Genomic DNA, 27,262 nt, shown 5'->3' with positions numbered 1-27,262 from the left:
AACCGAAGCTTCGTCTCTCTTAGCCGAAGCCATCATCACTCAATTACGAAGACGAAATATCAGCCGAAGCCGAAAGCTTAAGGAGATAAGCTTTAAGCTTCCCAACAGAGGTCTCGAGATCAATAACTCGAGAACAAGAAGACAGTTCCGTTTGAGACTTTCTAACATTGAGTTGGGGAATTCATTATCATATCCTATGTTCGGTTAAATAAAATATCTTTTTAAAAACCTACTTTTGAACTCGGGGATTCTTATTATATATATGTATATATGCGTAAGGCAAGGTAAGGGTAGACTTAATTAATTTGTATTATAAACGGAATTCATTGACACTCAGATTTTAGAGTTCTGTTAAATTGTATGGAAACTAAGACAAAAGTGCATTTTAGGCTCTGAGAACGGGATCAAATATAGTTAACCATAAATATGTATAAACGTATTCATACTGTCCAGCATGAACACAAATTGTAATAAAATGACGACATTCTTTTGTTTTTACTCACTTCGCCATAAACTTTATATTGCGTATTGTTGGGCCCAATGAAGACGTATGTGTTGGTGTTGTCTGTTTAAGATATTCAAATTCATTAAATATATATCAACAATAACTAATTCGAAAAAAACCGTTCATATATATCAGCCAGTTGTCTCAGTTTGCATGATTATTAATTTACGTTAATTGTATGATTAAATTCTACGGTCAAAAGAACAATATTACCAAATATTTAAAAAGCATTATTGCAGAAAGAAAATCAAATAAAAAGGGGACTTCATGGTGCATTTACATTTCACAATTCCTAGCCATTAGCGAGGAGTGCTTTTAAAGTTTCACATTCACTGAATCACAATGCTGACGTTGGCAGATGTTAATGGAACTATGAATTTCTTAGTATTTATATAAACTTAGACTGCGTGGGGATCCAATGATGAATGGGTTAGTCCGGGTTAGTCTGTGGTGCTTCGGAAATCGTCTCGAGGAGTTGTAAGGGCACTCGGCGATATATATGACTCCGGTTCACTATGTAGACTCTTGATTAGAGACGAGAGCCAATTCTATAGCCGCGGCCAGCCTATCTGTTCCAAGTGGAAGGGACATCACCTTCAGTAAAACTGTACACAGGCATTTTGACCATAGATGATCCACGAAGGGGGATTAAAATCCGCCAAGGAGGTTGCAGTTGGACTAAACTCGACAACTGTCTACCTCAGCCTGCCCCCAGGTTAGTCTTAGACAGACTTCACCGCGGTGGGGCAGGTTAAGATTTGACCTGCAACATAGGTTATGTAAGCACATGGGCACTGCACGAACATGGTAACATACCTTTGGCAAGAGATACACAGCAACCACTTCAATATAATATCTCAACAATTATCCCAAATGGAATAAGTAGTTCGCTTGCTCCTCTAAAATTCTCTGCGCGTAAAAGCAGGTACAAATATAAAGCACGTGTTCGATCAAACTCTTAAGGCCATAATATAATATAATAATCACTTAAATGACCCTCGCCGTAGACCTACGCTCAGTTTACCTCTTTGTTACGCTCTTGCACTAAATTGTAATTGAATTCACCACACAGAAGCCCGCTTAGCCAGTGTCATGCACTAGAACAAATATAGTCATTGGCTACACTCAACTGAACCCCCTCGACTTTTCGGATTATTATTGGATTCCAGCAGATTTCTTCGCATCGAGTTAATTAGCTCACTTGGAGATTGACACACCCCCACCGAACACGATATGAGGAACGCTCTCATCAAACATTTTGGCGCCCAACGGGGCACGGTGTTAATTCTGGACATTAAATTACTCGCATTTTATGTATATTCCATCAAACAGCTTCGTCGGTACATAATTTGCAAGTGCAACAACTACACTTTCGTTTCGTCTCGCAGTCGCCGTCGAAATTTCTGAAAACATATCAGAAGCGAACTGATCGATCGCGGGTTCATCAACCTCTCACTGTGCTCTCGCCATCTCGCTTAATTCTATCATTCGCTTATCACCCACATCGCATTTAACGGCGCTTGCGCTCTCGTTTCGTTTGCATTGCTGCTACCTGCTGTGGTCCATCGGTCAACGCAGTCACTACTCTTCGAATTTCTCTGCTTCACTTTCGCTTTCGTTGCCGTCGTTGGAATTTTTGCTCACTCTCTGGACTGGAATTGCGCTCAACCCTTTTTTTTGTCGCCGTCGCTCGCTTCTAAATTTGTTCTCTTGCTGCTGCTGATCTGGTGCCTGCTTGCTGTTGTTGCGTGCATTTGAATTTGGAACTCTAGTTCTGTGTGCGTGTAATTTACACTACACATAATGACCGCTCGAAGATTTGAAACGCCAACGGAGCAATATTAAGCGCAATATTTCTCGTATCAAATCTGTGGTGGAAGGCAAATCGGAACCCATTGTAATGATGAGCTTCGCTATCGCTTGAGCATCTTGGAAACGTATTTCAAGAAAATTCTAAACGTTCAATCTACATCGAGGATCTTAATCCGAACGATGCAGGACGTGCGGACTTGGAAGATACCTACATAGCAATAAGCTATCCGTAGGAAACTAGGAGGAGATCTGAACGCTAGCATATTGACGCCGGATCACCACCCGCTACCAGTGCGGTCATCGTTGCCGAGGTTGTCGCTGCCTACGTTTGACGGCACTTATGCGAATAGGAATTTCATAAATTCGTTCGATCAACTTATTGTGCGTGAGTCTGGACTGTCTAACATAGAGGTTTAATTATTTGCTGACCTGCCTAAGGGGCCGGCGTTAGACACAGTTCAGGCAACCTGTGGAAGGGCTACAGTCAGCAGCTTCGTAGTTTAGTGGATAAAGCCTCCGCTATCTTCAGCTCTTTGGAATCCATCGGCAAACCTGAGAATTGCTCAGCATGCCATATATAGTTATGGAGAGTGTGTCAGCCAACCGGATTAGTGGAAGGAATCGCTGGACTACAGACTCTGCCGACCTGGCTAAAGCACAAGTTGTTGGAACGCCACTGCCAGTTTCTCCATTCGTCTGGAACCTCGGCTGGTACTTCGTCGCAACGAAAGGCTGAAACCAATAAGTCCAATCGTCATTCAAATCACCATACAACCTCATCGTTTGCCATTACTAATTTGTCTTGTACCCTTTGTTCTAGTTCTGGTCATAAATTACGACTGTTCGCAGTTCAAGGCTATGACAGCAATCAACGGTTCGATAAGTGAACGCCTCGGCCGCATCAATTGTCTTGGAAACGGCCATAGAGTGGCACAATGCTCATCGACTCATCGTTGCCGTACCTGTAATCGGAATCATCATTCAACCTTGCATCACTCTCAGCCGCAACAAACACCACAACGTCAGAGGACAAACGTCAACTCCAGCACAGAACACAATCATCGCTACCCTCCTGGCCACCTACTGCTAGTCAGTCTCATCAAGCAGCGTCTCATTCACACATGGAAGTAGCAGCAGAGGATCAGATACTGTTAGCGACAGCGATGGTATTGGTCAAGGAGTCTCAGGTGAATACAAACTTGGTAGAGATTGCTTGATTCGTGTTCGCAGGTTAATTTTGTAACCGAGAACTTCGCTCAAAAACTTCGCCTTCGTCGTGAAAGCACCACATCGGAATCCGCAGTATCGGAGAGTCCCTTACTAACCTTAAGGCTCGTACGACGACTTCTATTAGTCGCGCACATCTGGCTATCAGCTAACTCTCCAGTTCGGAATAACCTCTCACATTGCCTACCAGCCAGTAGTGAGATCGACATATCAAATTGGACCTACCTGCCAATACTCCACTGGCAGATGAACGTCTTAGGCTAGGCGCTTGTTTGTTATTGGAACCGAAGCCTTCTATGGAGCCTGCGTTGGCCAGATTCGCATTGGTCCCAACTTCCCACGTTGCAGAGACTCTGTTCGGTTGGGTTGTTGCTGGGGGTACCAACGCCAGCAGAAATACAGCCACGTTGTGCTTGGTGACTGTAGAAGAGGCGATCGACAAAACTTACAGCAGTTATGGAAGGTTGACTTAATCGGCGATTCAAGAGCTAAAAGTCTCCCAACTCATCGTCGCTGTGAGGAACACTATAGGGATACAACACAGAAGGATGCCAGTGGGCGAATTGTAGTGCGCTTGCCATTCCAAGAAGACCCAAACTGTCTTGGAAATTCAGTCGATACAGCTCGTAATCGATTTTATGCCATTGAGAGACGTCTTGCTCGTTTACCGGAGATTCGCTCGCAGTATCTATCGTTTATGCAGGAATATGAAAGTCTTGGTCACATGTCCATAGTACCGAAGCCAAACTTAGAGGAACCACATTATTACATTCCTCACCATTTCGTTCTCAAGCCAAGCAGCACCTCGACGAAGCTCAGAGTCGTATTTGACGCTTCTTGCCGTACAACATCGCAGAAGTCACTTAACGATATTCTGTTAGTCGGTCCGACCATTCAGGATGATTTGTACCTGCAATTGCTACGATTCCGCATGCATAGGTTCGGCATCACTGCTGACGTCACTAAGATGTATAGACAGGTGCTTGTGGGGGAGAGGATCGTTCCAGTATATTTTGTGGCGAACGTCCCCAAATGCCGAGCTTCAAACCTATCAACTCAATACCGTAACATATGGGACCGCGTCCGCCCCATACCTCGCAACTCGTAGTTTGCATCACTTGGCGGATGATTGTAAGGATATGTGGCCCTTAGGAGCTGCGGTTGTTAAAGGCGTTTTATGTTGATGATCTTCTGGGAGGGGCTGATGAAATAGAAACTCTTCTCAAACTCAAAACAGAAATCACAGCTACCCTCGCTTATGGTCAGTTCCCCTTATGCAAATGGCATTCCAATCATCCAGGCGTGATGGAAGATGACTCTATTAAGAAACTAAACACATCAGAGAATGAGAGTAGTAGCACACTCGGCGTTACGTGGCATCAACAAATTTATGTATTTAGCTTTACCTTCACTCCCAAGGAAATCTTTGCCACCACCACAAAACGAACAATCTTATCCACTGCATCATCGCTATTCGATCCAATCGGTCTGCTATCGCCGCTGGTCATCGTCGCTAAGATTATTCTTCAGGAGTTGTGGCTGTTAAAACTGGATTGGGACGAGTCTATTTCACAGACTCTAAGCAATGCATGGAGCAACTGTTTGGAGTCATTGAATTCACTCTCGTCACTATCGGTACCGCGGTTTTGTTTGCAGCCCGACGCCAGGACTATTCAACTGCATGGATTTTGCGATGCCTCGATTCGGGCATACGGCTGCTGTATTTATGTGCGCACTGAGAATTCGCTAGGACAGGTCGCAGTGAAATTGTTCACGTCTAGTCGAGAGTAGCACCAGTGAAGAACAGTCTCTTCCGAAGCTTGAACTGTGCGGCGCACATTTGCTGTCTCAGCTGTTCTACAAAATCAAGGTATATTCTCTGACACAACATCACGTCATATTTTTGGAGCGACTCACAGCTCGTATTGCATTGGCTGCAACAACACTCAATCACGTTATCGACCTTTGTTGGGAATAGGGTTTCTGACATTCAGGAGATGACGTCTGGTGGGAGTGGCGCTACGTCCCAACATATCAAAATCCAGCTGATCTTCTGTCGCGAGGCTGCAACGTTAGCGAGCTTATCAAATCGACATGGTTTTCTGGTCCCTTATTTCTGCTGGAAGATTCGTTGAAATGGCCCACCAGCAGTAAACAGCTTGTCATTGACATGGACGTGGTCAACTCGGAGAGCGGAAAAGCATGTTCACCGCGGTACAGGAGAGAAATTATATCCTCGAGTAGCGATAATGTCAGCTCGTACAGTCATAGTCTTCGTCTCATTGCCTGGATGGTAAGGTTCATAAAGAGATGTCGGAAGCAATCGACGCCTACCACATCCTCACCGACACCAAATGAGCTTCGTTTTGCGTCGCACTGCCTTATTTGGAACATTCAACAAACTCATTTCACAGAAGATATTCGTTTACTTCAGAAGCAAAAACCATTGAAGAGTAGTTTGAAGTTTCTTACTCCCTTTTTAGAACTCGTAAATGGATTCGAGCTCGTCAAGGTTGGTGGACGATTGGAATATTCAGACCTACCAGACGGTCAAAAACATCCGTTGCTGCTGCCTAGCCAGTCTAAACTTGTTTGGAATTATATTCGTCACTTGCATATTCGCAACTATCACGCTGGCCCTAAGGCCTTAGTCGCTCTCATTCGTTTGGAATACTGGATCGTTAACGCCAGAGACTTGGCACGTCGAATGTCCGCTCCTGTGTACACTGTGTTCGCTACAGACCAAAGCTGCTACACCAACTTATGGGCTCATTACCACCATCTCGACTCTCTCCTGCCCGACCGTTTGAACGCTGTGAGTGGATTTTTGTGGACCCATTAATACCTATCTACGGATTCGAGGAAGGGGCCTACAAATCATACTTGGCCGTGTTCGTTTGCCTTCTCACCAAAGCCGTTCACATTGAAGTAGTTTCGGACTTATCAACGAAGGCGTTCTTGAATGCATTGAAGCGGATGGGAGGTCGTCGAAAATTTCCGGCAGACATTTTATGCGATAATGCCACTAATTTTGTTGGGCATCAAATCAACTGCTTGAACTCAAAAGGTTTATGTTCAAAAGGAGACCCAAGATGAAATTTATAGATTTTGCGCCACAGATTTTATTAATTTCCACTTTATTCCTCCAGGGCACCACTTCGGGGCCTTTGGGCGGCCGTCAAGGTGCGGGGCTTAACATTGAACACGGTTTACGTTTGAAGAACTGAGCACCGTCGTAGTGGGATGAAGCCATCCTTAACTCGCGCCCGATATCACCACTCTCGTCAGACCCGAACGACTTCAACGCTCTTACGGCTGGTCACCTCTTGGTTGGCGAACTTGCGTTCGTTGTGACCCCAAAACGTCAAGTTCGTTTGGCCGCTACGCATGATCACCGCCGTCAAGCAACGGTTTTGGCAGCAATGGTCGATGGATTACGTCAACGAATTGCGATCTCGCACGAAATGGCACACCCCAAGAACTCACTAGGGCACAATGGTCATCATTCATGGACAACCTGCCCCCTACGCTGGCTGGCGTGTCGTGTCGGGGGATGGTCGTGTACGCGTGGACCTCCGCACGCGTGAACTGCAGGCCAGTACACAAGTTGGCAATTCTTCCGGTAGTTTGAAAGCAATCCTTTCAACGGGGCCGGGATGTTCGATCAAACTCTTAGGCCATAATATAATATAATAATCACTTAAATGACCCTCGCCTGTGTCCTTACGCTCATGTTTTACTCTCTTTGTTACGCTCTTGCACTAAATTTGTAATTGAATTCACCACACAGAAGCCCGCTTATGCTCAGTGCTCATGCACTTAGAAAACAAATAAATAGTCATTGGCTAGCACTCAACTGAACCCCCTCGACCCTCGACAGACATCTTTAATATCAATTATATGGAAGATGAAAAAGTTGATTACATCTGCGGGGAGAGTATAAGTCATAGGCTTAAGTGTCAACTAAGGCAAACAATTGAAGACTCTTATGTAAAGACGGTTTAACCAAAGGAACCTTTAGTCCTTTAGTTCAAAAAAGGGTCTTTACGAAACTCGATCTCAAAAATGGTTATTTTCATGTATTCGTTAATGAGGAATCGATTAGGTATACATCGTTCGTGACACCTTTCCAGCATCAGCAGTGTTTCAAAGGTTTGTTAATAAAATATTCGATGATTTTATTAGGGATGACAAAGTTATTGTATATTTGGACGGCAAAGATACACAAGAACACTTAGAAACGCTGAAAGAAGTTTTTATTAGCTTAGCTCAAAACAAATTAGAATTGCGTATAGACAAATGTGAGTTTTATATATAAAAGATTTTTTATAAAAGATTTCTCAACTGTTGTCAAACCTCTTTACGATCTTCTGAGAAAGGATACAGAGTTTAAATTTGGTAAAAACGAATTAAATTGCTTTTTATCGCTTAAGGAAATGCTAATGCAAGCACCTATTGCAGCACTTTATAATCACAAAGACGAGAAAGAACTGCATTGTGATGCAAGTGCTCTTGGTTTCGGGGCAGTGCTACTTCAAAAAACTGCATCCAATCTTTTATTTCTCTAAGCGTACAACTGCAGCGGAATCAAAATATCACAGCTTTGAGCTGGAGACAGTGGCAAATATTTACGCATGAAAAACGTTTCAAGATCGTTACTGACTGTAATTCACAAACGCTAACGCTCAACAAAATCGAGCTTAACCCGCGTATTGCTAGATGGGCTTTAGAGCTGCAAATTTATGATTATGAGTTGAGCCAAAGAGAAGACAGCAGGATGCAGCACGTAGGTGCACAAACATTCTCATTGTAGAAATAAACACGTTTGAAGACAACTTAGTTATTTGCCAAGCCAATGATCAAATAGTTAGAAATGTCAAGCAACAGTTAAAAGAAAATGAACACAAGCTTTTCGAAATGAGAAATGGTGTAGTTCATAGGAAAAGTAATGACGGAAGATTGTTATTCTATGTTCTAAGCGAAATGGAAGACCACGTCTTATACAAATATCATAACGAAAAAAGACACATAGGCAGAGACAAAATGATGAATATAATAGGCAAAAGCTATTGGTTTCCAAATGTAAAAGAAAAATGCTCCGGTCATATTGAAAATTGTTCGAAAAGCGTAGCGTTTTTGCCTAAATCAGGAAAAGAAGGATTTTTACACTCCATTCGAAAAGGAAATAAGCCATGTGAACTAATCCACATCGATCATTACGGTCCGGTTGATTCAGGAAGATCAAAGAAGCACATCTTAGTAGTCATTGATGCCTTTACAAAGTTTGTGCGCTTATATGCAAACAAAACAACGAATACACGGGAGGTCATCGTTTCGTACAAAGACTATTTTAGAGCATAACAGCATAAACCCAAATGCATAATTTCAGATCGAGGAAGTTGTTTCACATCAAACGATTTCGATGAGTTCATGATAGAGTCTGACATTAAACACATTAAAATTGCAACAGGATCGCCCCATGCAAATGGTCAGGTGGAAAGAGTCACCAGAAGCATTGGACCAATGATAGCGAAATTAGTAGAACCAGAAACAGGTATACATTGGGATGTAGTGATAGACAAAGTAGAACATGCATTAAATAACACGCAGCATCGGAGCACAAAAAAAGTTCCGTGTAAACTATTATTCGGCATATAACAGAGGGGAACAGTAGTAGACGAATTAAAAGAAAAACTAGAACAGTTAAATGACAAGAAAGCGAAGATTTAACAGCATTAAGAGGAAGCGATGAAAAATATGGAGATAGCCCAAGCGTACAACAAAAAGCAACACGACAAGGGCTTAAAGAAACCGAAAGAATATAAAGATGGAGACTATGTGATGGGAAAAAAGGTTGATTGCACAGTAGGAGCATCTAAAAAATTAGTTCCCAAAAACAAAGGGCCTTACGTAATTGAAAAAATATTAAGAAATTACACGGTTTTGTTAAAAGACGTAGAAGGTTTTCAAGTTTCCCGTAATCCTTATCAGGGTGTTTGGAGTATTCAAAACATAAAACACTGGATAGGCAACAAAAATAAATGTTAATATATAAGAAACACTGTAATATTTTAAGTACAAGAAAGAACTGTAAATCATTGTAAAACTCCCGTATATCTAAGTGAATCAGGTGCTCCAACTGTCAGGATGGCTGAGTTGTGGTAGGATAACCCCTATCAGCCCCTATGTATATTAAACCACTGCCAATACGGCAGCCCTATCGTATGTAAATAGCCCCTAGATATAAGGTCACACTGAAGAAATACCGAATGTACGGTCTCCTATAGAAAAGTATGTAGATCGACGCGACGGCAATCGAAAAGAGACATTAAAAGAGAAAAGACGTGTTGGTCGGAGTTAAGGACAAGAAAAAGTACATACCCTTGTTTTACTTCCACAATTTATTTATTATTTATATTGTATTTGTGGTAAAAGTGGATGTGTGCAACGCATAGAAGGAAACATTTCCGACGCCATAAAGTATATATATTCTTGATAAGCATTAATAGCCGAATCGATATAGCCATGTCCGTCTGTCCGTCTGTCCGTCTCGATGAGCGCCTAGATCTCAGAGACTATGAGAGCTAGAGCAACTAAATTTTGTTTCCAAACGCCTGTGATATCACACTGCTATAAGTGTATTTCAAAATTTCGCCCGCCCCTTTATGGATAAAAGCACAGCCCACGTAATTGTCTGTGACTGTACCATCCGTGAAAATTAAATAGAAGTATTTAGATTTCAAATGAGCTAATTTTTCTTGAGCTAACGAATTTACTTGCAGATCTTTTGTTTGGACATGAGTCCTTGAAAAAATCTGTGTGGGTTGAAATTTTGCTGTTAAAACTACATACATCTGTGATTGGTACAATTGCATTCAAAATATCTTTAAAATCGTCGTAAACTTTGGTGTAGCTGGTATTCCTTGCGGCAAAAGAACTGACCAAAAGCGATGACGGTGGAAGACCATAGGCAAAAACCTTAACCAGCTCCTTTGCTGTAATAAACTTTAGCCTGTATTCAGGTGGAAGCTCGGATGCTAGATTGTAAATTATCAGGAGTGCCACAGAAATCACTAGTGAAATGGGAAAACGCGCGGAGGATTTCCGCTTAAAAATTTCCGCCATGCCACAGAATTCCGAGCGATTTCATTTTTCTTAGCATTGTCACTAACCAAATTCGAACTAAGGCTAGGGTTGACACCTTTCAAGATTCAATTCGAATAGGGTTCATTTTGCAGTTTTATTTATTTTATCATATAAAAATTGGTTTTTATTTTTTTCTTTTATGATATAAAATAATTGATTTTTCAACGCTGTATATTCTGGACGTTGCTATGCAATGACTGCACCATCAAGTGGCCCATGCGACACCAAGCCGAAGCCTGTTACGCGCGGAACCCAGGCAGAAACGCAGCCCTCCTCCCGCCCAACCGACCGAGGGGCGCTGCCGCATGACGCGCGACGCGTGTTACCGAACCGATCGCGAGCATGCAGGAAAGATAGGTGTTAGACTCAAATTCGAGGAAAATTAGAGCTAAACACAACTCAAAGAGCTAAACATGCAAAGATAGCTAAAAAATATAACTAATTACGGGAAAGGTATGTTAGTATTAGTGATTTAAGAAGAGGAAGGGAATTAGTAGTTGATATTATGTGGTAGAGGGAATTGAAGTCCGAGCAAAGTACCCTAAATGGTTCGTGCAAGGAATAATTCGATCTACAAAGCGGAAGGAACAAAGGAATGAAGTTTCTAGTAGATCTAATAGGAATCGTAAAGTTTATGCGGCTCAACAAGTCAGGGCTATCTACGTCACCCTTGATCAGGTTGTGCATAAAAATCACACCAAGCATTTTTCTACGACTAACTAAGGAGGGAAGGTTTATTAAAAGCAATCTACGACGATAAGATGGCAGTCTCACACCTGCATCCCAGTTAAGGCCACGCAGAGAAAAAAGTTTTTCTGGACTGATTCTATACGGTCCTGGTGTACTTTGTACTGGGGGCACCATACACAAGAGCCGTACTCTAAAATCGGACGAACAACCGAGATGTAGAGAGTCTTCGTTATATAGGGGTCGTCAAATTACTTTGACCACCTCTTTTTAAACCCAAGCACACGCATGGCCTTATTTACCATGGTAGAAATGTGTTCAGAAAACTTTAACTTTGGGTCTAATTTAACACCAAGATCATCAACCAAGGTAATTCTCTCAAGAGAACCACCGCAGAGGCTATAAGGATCCAAAAGGGGGCTGGTGCTGTCATTACTTTGCATTTCGAGGCATTTAGGTGTAACATATTTGCACAACACCATGATTGAAAGTTATTGAGATCGGATTGCAAGCGAGAGTGAAATGAAATGTCCTTATACTGGACACAAAGTTTAACATCATCCGCATACATGAGTACTCGAGAGTTTGTTAATACTGAAGGCAGATCATTAATAAAGAGTGTGAATATTAGGGATCCTAGATGGCTGCCCTGTGGTACTCCAGAAGTAACCTTAACAGGTGAAGAGAAGGAGTTTTTGAAGAGGACTCTTTGAGACCGTCCGTGCTAGGACGGAGATATAAGTGATTTGCAGAGATGTTGCAAATGCGGAGTTAAAATTTTTTCAAACATTTTAGGAATAGCGGATAACTTAGATATACCTCTACAGTTATTTGCATCAGACTTGCTACCTTTCTTATGGAGCGGAATAATAAAAGATTCCTTCCAGATGGGGGGAAGCATGAAGAGTTAATGGATAGGGTGTATAGTTTAAGCAAGGGTCCACACAGAGCATCGGCACAGTACCTAAGTACACAGCCGGGAACTCCGTCGGGACCTGGTGAAAACACCGGCTTAACTAGTCGAAGATCATGAAGCAGTGAGCTTTCATTTAACAAGGGGCTGAAGATGCCATTCGACCTTGGTAAACTGTATGGATACGGCGGACCAGAGTAGCTTTCATGAGAATAGGTTGCTTGGAAAAATTTGGCAAAAAGATCGGCAATTGCCTGATCATTGTTTGCTGACATATTGAGAAAAGATAACGAGGATGGATGTGCGGACGTTCTACGCTTACTATTTACGAAGCTGTAAAACTGTTTAGGGTCCTGTAAAAATCGTATCCTGCATCGAGATAGGTAGTTTTTATAGCATTGAGCGTTAAGAACGGAGAAATTTGACCGAGCTATTACATAGTGAGAAAGAGAAGAGGGAGAACCAACTTCTCAAAATTTTGTATAAAGTCTTGATTTTAAATTTTTTAGACTGGATAACTCTTTGGTAAACCAAGGAGGCTTTCCAGATCTAACCGGACAAGAAAGTGGGACACAAGAATCAAAAAATATGTCAAGTACATTGTAAAAAATGTTTGTGCCTTTCATAACGTCGGGCTCGGGTTAACAACGCTATGGTTGGATCCGAGACAAAGCACAGATCAAGCAATCGACCCAAGGAATTTTTCACATGGTTGACTTGAGACAGGGATAGGTCTAGCAAGCCGTTGATTAAGTCATGTCGTGACATGGGCACAAGGTTATTAGACTCGTTTACCCAAGACCAAACAGTACCTGGCAAATTGAAATCACCAAGAACTATCATATGGCCTTTATCTGATAGCGAGGAAAAAACAGTTTTTAAAGCGGTCAGGTGATGCTCGTATATTAAGATATCCGACGAAGGTGGAATATACGAGCAAGTTATGAAAATGGAAAAGCCTGGGAGAATAAGTTTTACGCACAGGAATTCCAGGTCTTGTTGAACCTGGACCATGAAATGTTCTGATGTGAAGTTTGAGTCCACTGCAATGAGGACCCCACCTCCACATCGAAACGAACAGTCATTTTTTAAAATTGTGTACCGACCTGCAAAAACCTCGGAACTAAGAATGTCCGGCTTTAACCAGGTCTGGTTAAATACAATAAAATGGGACGATAATGCGAGACTCTCAAGAAAAAGAGTGCTGAGCTTACTACGCAAGCCTCTAGAAATCTGGTAGGTAACTACAAGAGAGGAAGCTAGTTTTTTGGATGGGTGGAAGTAGAGGTGGAAGATGAGGATGGAGATGGAGCGCTGGTCTGAATGCTAGGAAGAGTAATGGGGGGCCTATTCTTTTTCTTAGCCTTAAACTCTTTAACCACCAAATGCTCTGGCCAAAACTTGGCGGAACAAATGGTTTAAAATTGAGTTGGGGAGACGCTTATCTTGAAGGAAGATATCTCCCTGGCGTAAGAAAAGTTACATTTTTCCACCTTTAAGCCGACGGCTTTTATTTTGCTTTGTATAAAAGCGGTCACATCATTGGATGTGAGGTCAGGGGCTAGCCGCGAGACAAAAACTTGTCGCTTTGGTGGGACTCCCACCAGTGGTTTTGGCACCACAGGCCTAGTACCTGTGATGGCAGTATCCGGTGGTCCTGGACATCTATTAGCTGGTGGGAGCAAAACTGAGGGATAGTTAAAGGGTTGGGTGCGGACTCGATGGACACGGACTCTACAGACATTTCTAACTGCATACTCTCCGAAGTGACGCATTCGGCTCCCGAATCTGCATCACCAGCAGCGATCGTTGCCCTTGGAGTAGCAAACGTAATCAGCTGCTGCACTAAGGGAGTGGCGCACATGAGGCAGTCATCACTTGCAAGTCCCGCGGAGTAGACCTCTTGCTCCTCGGAAACTCAGCCAGCAGCTGTAATCTGCTGAACTGATTGTCCATGGCCAAGAGCCGATCATATTGCTGTTTAAAGCATACGATCAGCTCTTTGAAGCCACTCCGCGTCTGCCTCATGAACGAACGCATGTCGTTTTCCACAGCACGGCATTCCTCACAACTATAGTGCAGGCCGTTGTTTTAGGAAATAGCATCTCCTACACGGCCCGAGATCCCTACACATTTTGCGTGCACTACGCTTTCGCAAAGCCAGCAAGGGATATTGGGCTAGTCATGATCGGCTTCTTGCAGGTTTTTTTGGCACAGACGAAAGCAAACTCCATAATGTCTTTTAATTTTTTTTTTTCGAGAAAAAAATCTTAAAACAAATAGCAATCAGACCAATGTGCAGAGCAAATGCTTAGACCAATGCTTAAAGCCAAATCGGTAAAAATAAGATGAGAGAGGAGAGTGGTTGAAGCAACAGCTTATAAGTGAGAGCGTTACTGCACAGAAAGTTACGAGAGCGAGAGAGAAAGAACAGTTATTGAGAGTTAGGTGATAGAAAGAATGATAGACGGCAATAACTACGGCGGCTAAATGTAATGAGAGGGCGTACTTACGAAAAGCAACAACACAAACACACGACTAGCCGACGCACAAAATTAATTAAATAAGTTGTGTTTTTACACAATTATCAGGCATGCACCCGCGGTAAAAATTGATTTTAATGTAAGTTAGTTAGAGAGTAAAATTATAGATAAAAAAACACCGGCTGTTTAAGTTAAACAAAAGGAAAATGCGGTGCGCAAAACAAAAACACGTCTGGTCACTACGAAAGAGAACGAACGAAACTTTTATAATTTCAAAGCAAAAACACATCCCATATCGTTCGAGTCAAACAAAACAATGTACTCGGCAACTCTAGCAGTTTTCTGGCAACTCTCAGTGCATGGCAGCACTCAGCTGATAAAAAAAAAAACAGTCATCTGAATTTTACGGTAAACTTAATTAAAATGCTTTTACCGAGACTGTTGGCAATCGAAGAACTACGGAGGCAACATATTATACAAACCTTGCAGCGCAGGCTTCTCAGATGCGCATCGTCCTCGTTTTCGCGTTCAGACGATGCGTATGTAGTTTTTGTGATTGTCTTCTCAAACTACTGCTAATTTAGTTCATTACAATTACCAGTTTTTGGTATAATGATCGCTGCTTCTATTTGTGCTGCCATGGGTCTGCGCTTAGCCGAACAGGGGTTTTTGACATAAATGCAATGACAATAATGTGTAGAAATGGCTTGTTAGTTCTGTTTCGGCATTTTGAAGCGATGCCACCTAGTAGAACTACAAATGACTACAAATGTTTTCACAATTTTCACAAAAAGTATGTACACGTTTGAAGTAAAGGAAGTTTTACTGCAATGAGCTATTTTTTGTAATGCTTAATTAAAGAAAAACAGAATTCTTTCAATATTAATATTAATATTAAATATCTTGCTCCGAACTCGGCTTAAAAAAGGTGGTATTACTGTATTAACTTCGAAAGTCCGAATCGCCCTAGGTGGCCACCTCGGGCTGCAGCGGATTAAGCGCGGAATCGTAAAGTGAAAATTCAGTCAGCGGATTGAATAGTGATTTACTTAAATGCTTATTTTATTAACCTAGCATGTATAATGTTTAATTATTTGGATGAGGGTTAATCACCAATTGAACAACCTTTATGGGAAAATAAGATTCGAATCGTTTTAGGTGTGTGTTGTTGGGTGAATTCAAATCGCTGGATAAATTGTGAGTGATTTTCATTCCGATGAAAAATTGGTGTGTGGCACGGCGGAATGGAATTGAGGTGATTTTCCAGCGAAAGTGATTTCTGTGGCACCCCTGTATATTTACCGGGGTGGACTTTATTAGGCCTAGTGCTCGTCTAAGACGAAAATTGATATGGACTTTTTTTTTTTAGATACCACATTAGAAATGTTTGCAAATGAGAAACATGAGTATTCTTATTTGGAGCGTACAAGGGCTTTGTAAAAATTTAAAAGTTTGCTTTGATGCAATCCAAAGTGACATCCACTGAGCATTTGTAAAAAAATGTTGTTCTTATTTGATTTTGAAATTATTTCATCAATGTGATGCACTGAGGAGTTATTGGCAGCACTTATTCTACCAAGGTAATTTACTGTAGCTACCTCTTTTAGTGTTTCATTTTAATGTACTATATTTGATGGACGCCTTTTATTATTAAAATGAATTACGGTAGATTTTGTCGAATCTTAAGTTATAACTGCTGCATACCTTATTGAATTCATTTATTTTCTCTTTTAAAATGTTCTTAGCCCAATCGAAAACTTTGTGAAAACATAAAATAAAACGAGAAGGAACGTGTGAGTCGCTTCTGGGGACGCTACTCTACTTTTATACCCGTACTTAGTCAGTATATAAATTTTTGAGCTTATGATTTATGTAGAATTTTAAAAGATTTTACATTTTACATTTTTTTGCTACAGCTACAATGTATATATATTCTACATCTAACATGTAGATTATACATGTACCATTTAGATTCTGCATCTTCAACGCCAGCGGGCGCTCGCGTACATAACGAGGAAGAGTGTGCGAGCGAGAAAGAGAATGAGTAGCGGGTCTCTTTCTGAAGTAGGCGGGGGAAGCAACTGAAAATGAATTTCTTCATTCTGCTATAATTATAATCCGATCTGATTCAGGTTCGGCAATCTGGTAGATATTGCCATTCTCCCATTCTCTACGGGGCGAAATTTTGAATTACACTTGTAGCAGTGTGATATCACATGAGTCTGGAAACCAAATTTGGTTTCTCTAGCTCTTATAGTCTCTGAGATCTAGCCACTCATCGAGACGGACAGACGGACGGACAGACGGACATGGCCATATCGACTAGGCTACTGATGCTGATCAAAAAAATATATACATTATAGGGTCGGAAACATTTCCTTCTCTGCTTTACACACATCCTCTTTTACCACAAATCTAATATACTCCTTAACTCTTTTTTGAGTACGGGTATAAAAAAAGAATCAACTTCAATTTTTGCTTGATGCATAATTTCACTATTTCTGTTGTTCCGAACGATGTCATTTGGAAGCACGAATTTAATTTTCGAGTGGACTTCAGGAAGATGTTTGAATCTGGATCCGTGCCTATGAGCAAGCTGTTCAATGGTTCCGGTGATGTCTCAATTTCAATGACCAACAAATACCACTTGACTCATGTTTATACTTGACAATGGGGACATTCCTTATCCATAGCACCAATCAACAGTTTCTGATGTGCGGAATATTCAATATCTGGCTCGTATGCGAATGCGATACGAAGGAACGAAGCGGATGTTAATGCTCTATGTACTTGTTAGGGTTGGCGGTAATTTTTTCTGACATTGTCTATTATGTAGCGACGCCCACGTCTTCGTTCCAATTGTCTTTGTTCATTTCGTACTTCTTGTGATTGAGATCCACGCAAGTGCGATATGCCCTCACGCACATTTTTGTTATCTTCTTCGACTTTTTCGACTGTAAGGACCTATCTCAGGCTGGGATAGGCGTCAGTCTGTCCAGGGTCCTGAATTACAAGTTATTTATAATTCGCAAGACTTAATTTGGAAAATCAGGAACTCGGCCAGCAACTGAAATAGAATGGTTAGCGGAATCACAACACTTTTGATTTCTTTGAAGTTTTAATTTGTTTCTTTATTATTTCGTGTTCTTATGTTACTCGGTGGGGGGTTTGACGTATTTTCCGTGACGTGTATGTTCTCCCGATCGACTGCCGATCGACTATGGCTCGGCTGCCTATCGACTCGATCGCGAACTCGAAAGTTAACTGCCGATTTGCGAACTGCTGGCGAACTCCAAGTGAACTGCTAGCTAACTGCCAACTAACTTCCTTAGTACAGGGAGAACTCCAATATATATAGCGTTTTCTTATTCTTAATAGGGCCAGTGCTGCTATGTATGATTCAATGGCACGTGTGCTGAGACTTCGGGTTTCCTGTCTGCTGCGTGTGCTGAGTTCTCATTTCATTGGGTGTTGACCTCGTTATTTGAGAGCTTTGGTTACTTGGTTTTGCTGTTGGTTATATGGGGGTTGGTTATATAATCTTGGCCAGCACCTTTCCGTCGATTGGCCGCGCGTGTGCTGAGTTCGCGCTTTTCTTTTTTTCTTCGGTCGACGTCTTTCTGTCTTTCGATCTGTGCTGTGTCTTCGAATTTTTTGGTGTTGATATACTCTCCTTGGAGTAGCGTTGGTTGCTCCGACTGCTTGTGATGAACCATGGGATCCATGATCCATGATCTCAGAGACGCTGGAATTAACTGCTAGTGATATTTCCGGTATTAATTCGTCCCAGGTGTTTTGGCGATCCTCTACAAATTGGGCAATCATGGTCTTGACCGACCGATTTGCCTTTTCCGTTGGGATTTCCTGGGGGCAGTATGGTTCGGTATGTTGCAGTTCTACTCCTGCTGTCTGTAGAAATGACCGAAACGATCGGTTCGTAAATTGCGTGCCGTTGTCGCACACAAAGCGTTTGGGTATGCCGAAATGGCTCAGTATTCGTTCTCGAAAAGCCAGTTCCAGGGTAGCGGTGGTGGCCTTTTTGAGTACCCACTTCGTGAAAGTGTCAAAGAAGACGAGCAGCATCGTGTCCCTTCTTCGATCGAGGTAGTGGTCGAATGGCGAATGGCTCTTCGGCTTTGCGAGTGAGAATCTGGCCCACCAGCTTGCCTTGTTGAGCTGGCAGCTTACGCAGCCACGGACATATTTCCTCATGTCCCGGTAGAAACCTGGCACAATAGTACCGTTGGGATATTCGGGTGATGGTTTTGGCCATGGCCCAGATGTCGACTTGGTGTATCGTGCGCTGGAGCCAGGGGCAGGCTGTCTTCTCTTCTTCGATCCGTGCGAGTGTTCCTAATGGCTGCCTGGATAGTGCATCTGCAACAACGTTTTGTTTTCCCGCTCGATGCACATCATATTGGTATTGCTGAAGTTCGAGGGCCCATCTCGCCACTCTACCGTATGGGCTGTCAAGCGTATTTATCCATTTTAGCGCGAGATGATCGGTGATTACATCGAATCGGTATCCTTCCAGGTAACAGCGTAGTTTTCAAATGGCCCAAATGACCGCCTGGCACTCCTTGTCGGTAGCGGAGTAGTTTTCTTCCGCCTGGTTCAGTCGTCGGCTGACATATGCTCGTTCTTTGCCTTCGAATTCTTGTGTGAGAACTGCGCCAACTCCTAGGTTGCTCGCATCTGTTTGCAGCGAGAACTTGACGTTGAAATCGGGGCACGCAAGGACGGGGGCGGTCGTGAGAAGTTTCTTCAGTAGGTCAGTGCTTCGGTTCATATCCATGGTTTTCCCTTCTTGAGTAGGCAGGACATCGGTTGGACGACTGTCGCGAAGTTTGGTACAAATCTCCGGTACCCGGATGCCATCCCGATGCATTGACGAAGTTCTTTCAGGTTTGTAGGAGGCCCGAGTTCTTTGACGGCGGCAATTTTGTCGAGGTCGCTATGGATGCCTTCTTCGCTGATCATGTGGCCCAGATATTTGATCCGGCTTTGAAAGAAACTGCATTTTTCCGAATTTATGCGTAGATTTGCTCTTCGTAGTCGAAAAAAAAACACTTCTAGATTGTGTAGGTGTTCATTAAAATCTCGCCCAATGACGATAATATCATCGAGGTAAGCGAATGCGTAGGGTTCCATATCGGCGCCAATTACTGTGTCGAGGGCTCGCTGGAACGTTGCCGGCGCTGAATGTAGTCCAAAAGGCATCACTTTCCATTGATAGAGGCCTCGGCCTGGTACTGTGAAAGCTGTTGCTTCTCGACTTCCGTTTGCCATTGTTATCTGCCAGTATCCATTCTTTAGATCGAGAGTGGTGATAAATCGTGCGTTTTGTAGACGTTCTAAGATGTAGTTGATTCTGGGCAGTGGGTACGCGTCCGGGATGGAATGATCGTTGAGCTGTCGAAAATCCACGCACATGCGCCATTTCCCATTATTTTTACGCACGAGTACGATTGCCGCGCTGTGAGGGCTTCGGGAGGGCTCGATGAGACCTTCCGTTATCAATTGGTCTACTTGTTCGTCGATGATTCGCATCATGGCCGGGTTTTTAGGATAGTATCGTTGCTTGATGGGTGGATTATCCCTCATGACGATGTTATGCTCGGCGATGTCTAAGGTGCCATGAAGGGCAGCGAACTTCGGTAGCTCTTCGTCCAGAAATGCTTGAATTTGTGGCGCCATGTCGGGTGGCCAAGGATCCGGGGCTGGTTCTGACTCGTCTTCGATCTCGGGGTCAAAGTGTTGGTTCGGGGCTTCGTGTAGGATGGTGGTATCAAACGCGCTGGATGGTTTGATTCTGCGGGGGAGTTCGCTGATGTGGGCGGCAATGGGTGTGGTATTGGTGGTATTGACCATGGGTACGATATTTTGGTGTGCTGGATGTAGTACTCGTGTTATACTACAGCCAGACTGGTGCATGAACAGGTGAGTCACGATGACGCCTCTGGTATAGCAAGATCTCGAAGATCTCGGACATGGCTCTAGGCATGACTCGGTGCATGTCGCTAAGAATCATGTCGGTACGAGGAAGGTACTCCAATGGGTTAGCGAAGATCTGTGTGGCGTCGGCCGTGGGTACGACAGGGCTGCGGTCGGTGTATCGTGGGGTCATCGTCCTGGTTTCCGGGCCCTTATTGAGGGGCTCTGTGGATATCCGCTAAATTATGGGCCCCGACCAGTGTGGGGTCAGCGTGGCTGCTTACCCTGTTGCTGGGCTGTTGATCTGTTGCTGCCGTTGTCGGTGTCGATGTTGTTATCTTGGTTCAAGGCTGATTGTCATCTCTGAGGGTGTTTCTGTGTTCACTTTATCCTTGTGTCCTTCCTGTGCCGAGCGCCGGGTTCCAGTGCGTTAGTGCTTGTTTCGTGGATGAGATTCTCGTAGTTTCTTTGGGGTGCGTCCCCTGTGGTTAGCCTAGGACGCAGTTGCTCCGTTTTCCCGGTTGCTTGGTTGTTGTTTCTTGTTGTTGGCTTCGGATTCGTGTTTGTGGGCCGGCGCTGGGGTTCGTATAGGTGTCATGTTGGCGTTGCTGGGTGCCGAAATCGTTGGGGTAGGTTGCGGACGTATGCCGGCTGCCGTTGGCTTCGGTTTCTGGTGTCGGGGTTCGTTGCCTTCTACTCTGTTTGTTGGAACGGTGTGGATAGGTGGTGTGGGGCACTGATCTCGTAATTGTAGAAATGTGGTACCGCACTGGATCGTTGTTTCAATGGCGCATAGGAAGTCCATGCCGACGATAACTTGATCCAACATGTTTGTGAGGACAAGGAGGGGTAGTTGAACTTCCCTTTGATCCAGCCTGATGTGCGCCAGTAGAATCTGGGTTAGATCTCTGACCAAGCCGTCGGTCAGGCGTATGCGGACGCATGCATCTTGTAGGTTGTTGTTGTTGTCTAGTTCTCGGGCGAGGTTTGCACTGATAAAGCTTCGGGATGCCCCTGTGTCGACGGTGGCTTCCGTTGCATGCCCTCCTATGGTTACCATTACCACTATCCGGTTCTCGTTCATGTGTAGCGGGGTTTTTATTCGTGGGTCGGGGGAGACGTCGTTCCCAGCTGATCCCGTGTCAGTCGAGGACGCGAGTCGTTTCCCGACGTGTTTTGTCAGCAACAATCGACGGTCCGTGTGCCGTGCTTGCCACATTCCCAGCAGAATAGGATCGAGGGATTTTGGCATTCGTATGCCGCATGATATGCTTCACTACACCGGCGACAGGCTGCGCGTGGGGGTCGTGATCATGCGATGTGCCACATCGGGCTTTGCCGTACTGGTTGGGCTGGATGGCTGTCTCCTTGGTGAGTCTGCCGAGTCCCAATGGGGCTTCCGGAATGGTGTCCGATTGGAGTCGCCGCTCCTCGGCTGTGTAGCCGGCCTTGCGTATCTGGGCGTGTGTCGTGGTGTTGCGAGAGTGATCGGGATGGTCCGCTCTTGAATACTCCCGAACTCCTTGGCCAGCAGTGTTAGCTGTGACAAGTCTTGCAGTTCGTGGCGGCGCACGTATGCGTTGTCGTAGATCCTGTTTAGCTCCTTGGCTGCGTCGTACCTGGAGTGGTGCATGAATAGGCGAAATCTTTGAACATTTCCCCCGCCACTTGTTTGCGGGCTCGTATCTGGTCCTCCAATAGTTCAAAATACCGTGGTGGCAAGAAGAACGTTAAGAATTCCTAGCGGAAATTTTCCCATGAGGAACTTTGTAGGCGGCTGGTGCGGAAACAACTACTGGCACGGTCTGTGAGAAGTTCGGCCATGGCCCGCGGCAGCTGGTTTGTGTCCACCTTACACGAGAGCACGCGTTCTTCGAGCAGTTCGATGAATGATAGAGGGTCATCTTGGCCGTCAAACTGGATTCCCCACTTCCGGATGCGTTCCGCCATTGGTGCAGCGTGGTTGTAGTGGTGCCCTTCCATGGGTCGGTCGATCGCTGGCAAGACCCTCGGTACGGGTGCTGGGTGGGTCTCTGTAGCTAGGGGCCTTGGAAACGGGGCGGCAGGAGTGCGGTATTCGGTGGCTGCGGGGACTCGTAGTCCGGTCTTAGGATCCATTTGGCGAGTGTCGGATGGTCCAGGAGTAGTGGGCAGTGGTGACTTGGAACGAGAGCGTGAGGCTGGCTTGGCATAGTGCCTCTCGAACTCTCCTAGGCGGACCCAGGCTTCTTGCGCGAGTGGCCCGGCGACTAGAGCGGCAAATTTCCTTCGGCGTTCATCGACCGTTCCTTCGCTGCCAAATCCGAATTCTTCGGCGAGGACTTCTAGCTCGTCCCGACAGAGTTTGTGGATCCAGCCGGTGCTGACCTGGTGCTGATTGGAAAAGTGTCCCGCAGGGTTTGCCTTCTCTGGTTGTTCCTCGTCGTGATATTCCATGGTGGTTTTTCTGTTGACTTTGGCACTGAGTTAAACGGCACTTTTAGGATCGGCACTGCGTATACATTTGCGATTGTTTTCGTGCCCGGATTACGTTAGTGAATTATTGTTGAGTTTAGCTTGTCTATTCAATTTTCCTTTTTCTGGCAGTGGGTCTTTAATCCACGAAGTCCCTGATTTCGGTTTTCTTGAAATTTTCCTTCAAAATCCTTTAAAGTCCCTATCGACTCGAAAGCGAACTGGAAAGTTAACTACCGATTTGCGAACTGCTGGCGAACTCAAAGTGAATTGCTAGCGAACTGCAAACGAACCGCCTTAGTACAGGGAGAACTCAGATATATATAGCGTTTTCCTATTCTTAATAGGGACAGTGCTGTTAGGTATGGGACATTGGTTTTGCTGTTGGTTATATGGGGGTTGATTATATAATATTGGCCAGCACCTTTCCGTCGATTGGCCGCACGTGTGCTGCATTAGCGCTTTTCTTTCTTTCTTCGGTCGACGTCTTTCTGTCTTTCGATCTGTGCTGCGTCTTTGAATTTGTTGGTGTTGATATATTCTCCTTGAAGTAGCGTTGGTTGATCCGACTGCTTGTGACGAACCATGGTATCCATGGTTCGTTACATGACTGTTATTTATGCTCTACTATGTCGCATTATTTGCATTATTTGTTCGACGGTGCAACTGGGCCCCCTTGCGTCTTGCTGGCATTTTTCACCTTAGCACAATTACAAAATTGCCAAAAAACGTAACAAAAACACAGAAAGATATTGGGTCGATATTATATCACAAATCAACACTGACAACTAAATCTCTTGTTCAAAAATCATTAAACATATTTAATGTCAAAAAATAAAATGACAGTTGATAAAAAAAAATAAAATACCGAAATCCCATTTAAAAGTTAATTGGTGGCAATATGAAATCAACGAGAAGGAACGTTTGATTCGCTTCAGGGTACATGCAGATAGCAGATGTAGCAAAAAATGTAAAATATAAAAATTTTTTAAATAATAAAAATAAATAACTCATTGGCTGAAAAATTTATGTACTGACTGAGTACGGATATAAAAGTAGAGTCGATCCTTCTCGTTAGAGCTAATTAACACTCTGTTTGACAAGTATTTGTGTATTTCGCGAAACGTGGTCGATTTTTATTCCTGTGAGTTCGCAGCACAACCGCCCGTGTCTATGTTTACTTATTTTTTAGATGACAGATGTAGCAGCAAAATGGCAACAGATAAAATATTTTAAAATCTGACTGACTGTTCTAGTTGAATCTTTAATAAAGATGTGGGGGTACATTGTAAATTCGAATTATCAGGATATGATCTAATCGTCCAGTCCTACAGCCTTATTTTGTTTTGTCTCGTGCAAAGTATATTCAAAATGTTCTATTTTGTCGCACAGTGAAGTTTGCGCTTAATTTTACTAGAGAAGTGTAGTGATTTTCGTATTACTGCTTATACTTACAACGCTTGCTCCTCGTAGTGTTATCCCATTAAATTGCCCTCGGTATTCTGTGCTTTGTAGCTTAAAAATATCTTGAACTATATTCAGGTAAAAATCTCCTTTATAATTCTTTACCGTTGCTATTAGTTGTAGTTCTAAGCCCGATTGTAGGTGACGTCCTTTTGAATGAATATCCCAAAGATAGTAGTTGTTACTTGTTTTATTAACGTAGGTTATTTGAGCGTTTGGACCAACATATTCCAGTTCCATTGGCAGTAAATATTTAACTTCTACTCCAACACCCCATAATAACCACTGATAGGTTTTGTTAAAGTATTTATTTGCAGAAGCATCAGCCAAAATACTAATTGCAGCATTACATCTGGTATTTACTATAACAGAAGTTCTACCATGGCTATTTCGGGCCAGTATAAAGGGTAGATAGTACCTTTGGTTCATATGTACATAATTAAAAAACTGGTCATTTTTCATAAACGCAGAAGCAATAAGCAGCAAATCTGTTGCAATTTGAAAATGAAACACATGTATATAATTAATTTTTTAGAAAAACTTTGTATTAGTGCCGCTAAACGGAAAAGGTTCAGTAGGTAATATCGCTATATCTTTTCAAAAAACTTATCGATTTGGATCAAATAATTAGTTTTCTATGGAATGATTGGATGTTAATTAAACATGAAACTTTTAATTTTTAAATGTTTCTAAAAATCTACAAGAAACATCTTGTAGATGATGATGATGATGATCTTCAAGAAATTTGTAGATCTGCTGGAATTTAAGGTTCAAGGCTGGCCTTGAAATGACCAAAAGAGCAGTAGGAAAGGTGGGAAAATTGATGAAGCGATAACTTCTGTTGTTTTGGTTATTATTAATGCCTTTACTCATTTTACTTGTTTACAATTCGAGACCTGCTTGTCTTGCTAGTTGTGCTGTGGGCTGGTGGACTGCTCAGTGTAGTGTCTTGAGTTTATGACTGCCTAGTGCAGTGTCTTGCGTTCGGGCTGATGGACTACCTAGTGCGGTGTCTTGCGTTCGTGCTGATCGACCGCCTGCTTCTTTGGCCGATCTTGGCCCTTTTATGCAGCTGGCGATCGCACCTGAGACCGTGATTTTCCGCGGTCTATCTTTCACCCGGAAATAATTAATTATTGCTAAGTTATGACTATTGGGTGACAATAATTGTGTGGGCGTGTTAATTGGGTCGAAGCTTGGTGATTCGTTGACAATTGGCTAGTGGGTTAGTAGTGTTGAGGAAGTGTTTTGTTGAGACTGCAGTTTGGGATTGGGCTTGAGTGATAGCTGAATTTGAGCCGGTGCACAGTGGGCGAAATGGCCATTCTAGCGGCATTTAATTAATAACAAGCGTATCTTAAAAGACATCGCAATGAAATTTGGAACTTAAGACGATTGCTATTAGCAGAATGTCTCTACCAAATTTCATTTGAATCGGTCAACTATATCATAAGGCAGGATCCCGATCGGTCAAAAATGTTCACATATATGATAAAATCGTAAAGATGATTTTATGCATCAGAACTCCATAGCATATGTATAACTTATACATATTCAAGATTTAAGTGGGGTTGCTGGTGTTGTCGTGTTCTTCGTAGTGTGCCGTTGCTTCGTATTCGTTGCGATTGGTTTGGGTGCCAAGTTCTGCGTTGCCTTATTGGGTGCCGTGTGCGTTGTGGTAGGTCGTGGACGTGGGTTCCTTGCGATTTGTTGGGGTTTCTGGTATCGGGGTTCGGCGTCTTGTAGCTGTAGCAGCGTGGTGCCGCATTTGATCGTCGTTTCGGTGCCACCTAGGAAGTCCATGCTGACAATAACTTGTCCCATCGTGTTTGGCAGGACCAGGAGCGGGATTTGAACCTCTCGTTGATCCAGCGTGAACTTGTGAGATCTCTCTGACCGAGCCATCGGCCAGGCGTATGCGGACGCATGCATCTTGCATCTTGTTGTCTAGTTGTCGGGCAAGGCTTGCGCTGATGAAGCTTCTGGATGCCCCGGGGTCGATGGATAGGATGGAGGGATTATGGCAGTCATATGCCGCATGCCCCGCTTCACCGCACCGGCGACAGGCTGCGCGTGGGTTGGTGATGGGGGTCGTGATCATGTGATGGGCTACGTCGGGATTCGCCGTACTGTTTGGATGAGCTGGTGGTCTCCCTGGCGTCTGGTGTGAGTCGCAATTCCTCTGCTCTGTGGACGGCCTTGCGTATCTTGGCGTGTTACGCGGGGGTGCGAAAGTGGTCGGGATGGTCCGCTCTTGGATGCTCTTGAACTTGGTGGCCAACATTGTGAGCTGTGCTAAGCTTTGTAGTTCGTGTCGCCGCACGTACATCTGGTATGCTGGCAGGGCGTTATCGTAGATCCTGTTCAGTTCCTTGGCTGCGTCGTACCTGGCGTGGTGCATGAGTAAACGTATCTCGATGAGGTAATCCTTGAACAATTCTCCTACCGCTTGCTTGCGGGCCCGGATTCGGTCTTCCAATTGTTCAAAATGCCGTGGCGGCAGGACGAAAGTCAAGAATTCTTGGCGGAAATATGCCCATGAGCTACCTTGCAGTTGGGTGGTGCGACTGGCCCGATCGGTGAGAAGTTCGGTCATGGCCAGAGGCAGCTCATTTGTGTCCACTCCAAACGAGAGCG

General features: G+C 43.8%; 1 protein-coding gene across 1 annotated transcript in view; it reads right to left on the bottom strand.

Annotated features, from left to right (window-relative positions):
- The window catches only part of LOC111076210 (ionotropic receptor 75a), a 108,745-nt gene that overhangs the window by 34,112 nt on the left and 47,371 nt on the right, over positions 1-27,262 (bottom strand). Inside the window, exon 2 of the mRNA XM_022369899.2 lies at positions 24,617-25,113. Within this exon, the coding sequence (XP_022225591.2) occupies positions 24,617-25,113 (497 nt within the window). The remainder of the gene's footprint in view (positions 1-24,616; positions 25,114-27,262) is intronic.

Source organism: Drosophila obscura, unplaced genomic scaffold, assembly GCF_018151105.1.
Source record: "Drosophila obscura isolate BZ-5 IFL unplaced genomic scaffold, ASM1815110v1 contig_137, whole genome shotgun sequence".
In the NCBI taxonomy this organism is placed as follows: Eukaryota; Metazoa; Arthropoda; class Insecta; order Diptera; family Drosophilidae; genus Drosophila; species Drosophila obscura.
This window is presented reverse-complemented; position numbering and strand designations above follow the sequence as displayed.